Here is a 6635-nt window from a genome sequence, read left to right on the forward strand (position 1 = left end):
CTGTGTAATATAGTGTCATTAGTGTGCAGTGTAGTACAGTGTAGTAGTATTGTGCAGTGTAGTATAGTATAGGGTGCTATGTCGTTTTATCGTGGATATATTGCTAGTGTAGTGGGTAGAACGGAGAGCGAGACTTCTTTAGAGGCAACATCTTTATTATAACAAAGTAACCTTAACATGATGGGGTAACGGCCCCTTCCACCCGATACTGTATGGAGATATCCTCCCGGCTAATGCGCACCTAGCACTGGAGAGGCTGACATCGACCCGACCCTAGCTGGGGTCCGGGTCCTGTCTTTGGGTTCCTCTTCAGGGTGACGGCTTCGGGTCTTCAAGTATACAACAGCAGCCGGACCCGTTCAATCCCAGCTCTCTCCGCCCCTGGCCACGCCCTCCTTCTTGAACCTTTGAGAAGGACCGGGTTGTGGATACGTCACCCCCCCAGCTCCCTTTGAGGTCCTGGGGTCCATACCTCCGGTCACGAGCCCCCCTGGGTTCAACCTGAGTGTCATGGCCCAGCTCGATCTGGGCACTCTTCCGCCCCCTGTCGACCTGGGGCTGGCACTACAACCGAAGAGCAGTGACATCACCCAGTAATGCCACTACACTAGTGTGCAGCTGAGCATTAGAGTGTTATTATACGTTTCCGCAGAAGGCATTGACACGTCATCCAACTCCTGATGCCATCAAATGGATTAGTCCTGCCTCTGGTCTGCGGTTGCGTCCAAGTCTGTCACCCCCAAGCCAGAGCATATGACACCTCCATCGCAACCCTTGAGTTGTCCGAGAAGTTTACCTTATTCACAGTCTCTGTGTGCTGCCCCGTTGCATAATCCTTGGCCAAAGAACTTGGATTTTAACCACTTTGGTGGTGCTGGTCTGCTACTTCTGTGATCTGACTGCCTCATCATTGTGTCTGCCTGCTCGGTTCTTGGCCAGCTCACTGTGGCTTCCACTTGGCGTGCCTTGCCATGCAGTTCACCGGTGTGGTTCGTGTCCAGTTTGCCTTCTTGGCTGTTCCTGCCATAGCTCGTGCCTGGCGCGTTACTCGACCAGCCCACTGCAGTTCACATCCGGCTCTCCCTGGTTGTCGTCAGCTTTCCATCAACCAGGGAGTACCATCGCACTGCCACACTGATTAAGTGCCTCACCATTGTACCCAACAATTTGGCTCGGGAGCAGCTCTTCATGGCTTGCATCTGGCTCGAAGAGTTATTTAACCAGTCTGCCACAGCTCGTATCCAACGTGTCTTGGCAGGGGCCTAGGTTGTTAGTGTTGCACTGTCTTATGAAAACAGTTGCTCATCTCTGTTCACGATAAGCCCATTGTCGATGTATGATGTGCTATGATGATCCTCATCCATGCAGCCTGAGTCAACACCATACATTCTCACATCTTACCCCCGACGTGCAGGTCAAATTCCAACAACTGAAGATTTTTCGTTGGCCTCCCAGTATTCATTGGGGCAAGGGTCATAGAAGAAGACCTACCTTGGTGGCCTTGTATGCCATCTCTACGTTATGGTCACTCTTTTAGAAGCCTAAGCCCAAACTGTTGGGAGTCTAATCATTTTATCCTGCAGCCTTTTCATTTACACACGCTAAATTGCAATTCGCTAAACTTACCACATGATGCTTTAACAAATCAGTACAATCTAAATCAATCGATTACTTCAACCACGAGACCCAATATAAAAAAAATGGTGAATCCATACTTGATGTGATATTAACAAAATCACCTCGTAAATTAAAAAAATAGGAGTCTTAAGTAATCATCTCAGTGATCATGATATTGTCTTTGGCATTCGTCATGCAAAAATCACTAAAACACCTCATGAAAGCATTATAAAATGGTCTTTAAAACATTTTCACCGCCAAGCATTTATACATGACACTCTACATTCTGACTGGGATATGGTGATCAAAATCCCAGTTTTTGAAAGTGATTGGACATATTTTCAAAACGAATTCCTAAAAATCATTGACAAACATGCCCGCTTAAATAAGTTCAGATTAAAGGGTAATCATGCACCTTGGTTTGATCCGAACATAGCCTGGAATAAAGCAAATCACCTCTCCGATTGGAATAACTAAATAACATTAAGCAATATATGTACTAACCAAGTAAGAAACTATACATTTTCTTACTACTACCAAACTATGCTGAATTTACAAACAAACAAAACCCAGGACTTTTCTGGCAAACGTTCAACTTAGTTGAAAACAAAGGAAAGATAAATATTCTTCCAAAAGCCCTTTTATTGGATGGCAAAGAACTGTTCTAATTCTAATTTTTGATCAGCAAGACATATCTTTGACAAAACACATCAGAGTAACATTTGTGCAAATACATCACTGTTCACATTACTAACTTCTTTCTCTTCAGACACCAGCCCTAAAAATACTTCGTGAAAATCATCGGCCCTACTTCTCCTTTAGTCCCATATCTGAACTGGATGTATTGCATGAACTAGCATCAATTTAGACGACATCATCAACGGGAGAAGACGAGTTTCCTGCATTTGCACGTGTGGCTGTGGCAGATCTCATTTATAAACCTCTCGCACGCATTTTAAACCTTACTGAAGGTACATTTCTGCTAGAGTGGAAATCTGCTCTTATTCGTCCAGCATATAAAAATGGCTCCAAAGAAGACCCTAATAATTATAGACCAATTTCTGTTATTTCACCAATCACGAATAAACTGCTACCTAATAAGTCAAAACCTCCTTCACTGTAAAAAAAGCCTGGTTTTCAAGAATAACTGCACTGTATAAATGTTTTATTCCGTTACCTGGATAAAGGTCACTACTGCTGTGCACTATTCCTCGACTTGTCAAAAGCTTTTGATACTGTTGACCATAATATTCTACTCACAAGACTGTCAGTTTAACACGCAGGCTTTTGCGACCAATATTATCCATAAGAAGTGTTTTTTTGGGTTAGATCTCATGGATATAAATCTGTTGTTGAAAACCCGCCACTACCCGACACTGCCCGACTCTGCCAATTAGTAAGATTTGTCACAAACAGAACATGACAATTCGTTGCTAGTACAGTACACCGGTGTCATGGAGAGTAAATCCACAACATTTACAAGTCAAGTACGATGTTTTGCCTGTAATTACAACTAGCTTCATCACGTGACAGCCAAATTTTACTTCATCAACTAAAATTTCAAGATAGTAAAATAAAATGGTTTAAGAGCTACCTCTCAGACCGTTCTCGAAAGGTACATAGTGATAACATCTTGTTCACAAATATTAAAATAAGAAAGTTTGTTTCATAAGGTTCCTTGTTGGGTCCAATTCCATTATATTTAAACAATCCTGGTCTAAACCTATATCACTCAGAATGAAATATCTTTGCTGATGACACTGTCATGCTAGTGTCAGGTAAATCACATCTAGCTATGATTACAAATGGCTCACACGGCAGAGCCTAAACAGACTGAGAGTGGGTTTTGGAAGACGCAAATCTCATTAAATCATGGGGGTGGGGGCTTCTACACAACCGACTGCTGTGCTTGTCAGGAGAAGCAAACCATGGATCAGCTCCTGGAATGCCCTGCTGCATCACAATGCACTCCTAAAGATTTGGCAATGCCAACAACAGAAGCGGTGGCCTGTGCAGAATATTTGGAAAATACCAATATCGGTTGGACAGGAGACACGAATAAGAAGAATCTCCAAACCAAGTCAATAGCATCTCAAACACGATTTCGATTTCATTCAACATTAATTGTCATCACTACAATTGCTCCTAAATCCTAAAAAAAGAATGCTCTTTTCCTCAAACAAAAATCCAGTTTCATTATCATCACCTATTATATATAAGAAACATCATTGAACACACAGAGTGCATCAAATACCTTGGTTTACAAATGGATTCAAAACGTATATTTCAACCCCATATTGATCACATCTCGAAGAAAATCTAATAAAATGTTTTTTTAAATAAATATTGTTTTCCCATTTGATTATGCCTGCAAATTGCTGAAGCTATCATTCTACCACTGTTTGACTACGGTGATGCTGCTTGCAGATCAGCTACTAAAGAATCACTAAACAGACTAAACGCACTTTATCGTACTATTCTTCGATTTGTACTAAATGTACCATACAGGACTCACCATTGTGACCTCTACTTAAAATACAATCGCGCATCACTTGATGCAAGAAGACATTGGTCCCTGTTCATCCATGTATATATATTATAAAATACATAAAATACTTATTGGCAAATCTGCGCTATGCTTAGCGAATTCATTAACCCAACTGTCAAATACAAGAAACCCAAGTCATTTGAACTATCCCAAGAACAATAATTGGAATAGGTGATAAAGCATTTGCCTGCAGCACCAACATTTTTCATCAATTGTGTTTCTTCCCTTAACATCGTAAATCTTCCTTCAAAAACTCCCGAAAGCAGAAGATACGTACTGGATACAACCACATTTGCCAATATGATTTTGAACTTTAATCCTTACCCATGTATCGGTAGTTAAATTTTACTGTGCAATTTTATTGAGGGACTGGGTGTTGTCTTGGTGTGGTCTGGGACTGTAGTTGTTCTTGTTTTTTCTACCTTGAAAAGCTTGCATTTAGTGTTGAAACATCAGCAGGAATGGATGTATTTATGCAATTTGCGTTGATATAATTTAATTGTTTAGTTACTTGCTTACCGTTCCTATACTTTGCACTCATATCATGTTTGTATTTTTTTTGTAACTTTATGACCTGCCCCTTTTGGGCATCTGTGTAAAAGAGCTTCATAGCTCATCGGATGCCTCTGATAAATATTCGGATTATGAATAAAGATGATACAACACGAAGAATGTGGCTGCCAGATTATTATGTGCAGGCCTGTTGCTGAGCACATTGTCCCTGTGCTGGCTTCAGGTCCAATTTCGAGCTGGGTTCAAGATTTTTTCTCCTCACCTACAAAGCTTCTTATGATGCTGCTTCTCCCCCATATATACGAGACCTCCTTTGCCCATATGTTCTAACAAGAGTACTTTGATCTTCCGAATCTGGCCCATTGTGTGTGCCGAGGTTACATCTCTGTACTATCGTTGACTGGGCTTTTCCTCGTGGCACCTATAATGTGGAATTAACTTCCACTGGACGTTTCCTTCATTCAAATTGTGATTATTTTAAGGGCTTGGGGTTGTGCTTGATTGGTTTGAGACTGCACGCGTGTGTGCTTTGTATAGCGCCTTGTGATTTTCGAGTGAAGGCGCTATAAAATGGTAAATTATAATTATTAATCACCTGCTCGTTACTTTCCCCTTTTAGGTGAACGAGGAGGCGTTTTCCTTGAAGATGAAGGTCATCGCAAATCAAACCGGCATGGACATGGCAGCTGAACTGAGATGCCAACAGTTGGAGTTGCAGAGTACCTTCAAGAATTTTGTAATAGGGACCTTAGCAGTCGTGGGCACGGTCGTGGTCGTTGGTTTGGCTGTGGCCGTAGCACCGTCAATACCCTTGGCTGCATCTCTGTTTTTGAAGGGGAGGTACGGATTTAAGATGTAAATAAAGTTTTTTGCTTTAATGAGTGTTTTTAGTAGCAATTATAACACTTTGTGATCACTGAATGGGGTGTTTTATCTGGTATTTAATAGGTGCTACTTTTTGCGTAATTAGACTGTTTTTATTGTTTTATATATATATATATTTTTTTATTGTTTCCCTTCAACGTGACTTTACCGAAAGAACTAAGAATATGAATTACTGCAGTCACGAAAGCTTTAAATCAAAATTTATACTGTTTAGCTTTCTAACTTGTTACTTCAATGACATCACTCACTCGTCAGTCACCCCTTAAACTTCCACCAACGTCCTAGGATTACGACCACCAGGACTCACCAAGGCGGGAACTCCCTGTCGAAGATCTTTAACACAGTTGGAAAATAAAATAATCCTCTCCACATGGCAGTCACCCCCTCACCTCCCTCCCTCCAGGCCTGGGCCAATGTCATCGCCAAACACTGCTGGCTGGAGCATCTTAGCGCATTCTTCAGGAACAGGGAGGAGGAACTCCTGGATATCTGGCCAGCGTACTCCTCCCCCCGTCCCCTACCTCCCCTTTATCCCCGATATTCTCCTTGTGTGCGGCTTGTTACTTGAATCGCCTTCGCCTTTATATGCCGCTCTAGACATCACACACCCACTCTCTCCCACTGACAACACATCTCTCCTGCTTGTCCCACCTCACTGGGCACAAACCGGTTACCACCCTACGATTCACCCCACCTCCACAGCCCACACCAACAACCCCATTCCCTAATTTACCTCCCCTACAACGCTTCTCAAAGCATTACCCCTTCACTGTCTCTCTCACCTATAACGTTCACCGTGTGGGACACTAACTCGCATGTTGGTGTTATTCCATGGCAATTCACCCCTTGCGTTCCACCATCCAACCCCGTCTGAAAAAAGTCTGTACCTTCCCCTGATTTGTTTAAATAAAATACGTAAAAAAGTAGCATCAAAAAACATTTTAAAATCTCATTGTCATCAGGCTCCATCCAACCCTTATTATCTACTTCGTCTCTGGCCTCAACGTTTATGTGCTATGAAGAAGGGTAATTGTCTCATCAATAACTTGTCTACCATCGACTGCATCATTTG

General features: G+C 42.1%; 1 protein-coding gene across 1 annotated transcript in view; it reads left to right on the plus strand.

Moving 5' to 3' along the window:
• Window positions 1-5556, plus strand: part of LOC116937832 (guanylate-binding protein 1-like) — a 28518-nt gene extending 22962 nt beyond the window's left edge. Inside the window, exon 10 of the mRNA XM_032944948.2 lies at window positions 5298-5556. Within this exon, the coding sequence (XP_032800839.2) occupies window positions 5298-5537 (240 nt within the window). The 3' untranslated portion in view covers window positions 5538-5556. The remainder of the gene's footprint in view (window positions 1-5297) is intronic.
• The last annotated feature ends 1079 nt before the right edge of the window (window positions 5557-6635 follow it).

The sequence above is a fragment of the Petromyzon marinus genome, unplaced genomic scaffold (genome assembly GCF_048934315.1).
Source record: "Petromyzon marinus isolate PM22_M1 ecotype Great Lakes invasive population unplaced genomic scaffold, UKy_Petmar_22M1.pri1.0 PM_Scaffold_34, whole genome shotgun sequence".
Lineage (NCBI taxonomy): Eukaryota > Metazoa > Chordata > Hyperoartia > Petromyzontiformes > Petromyzontidae > Petromyzon > Petromyzon marinus.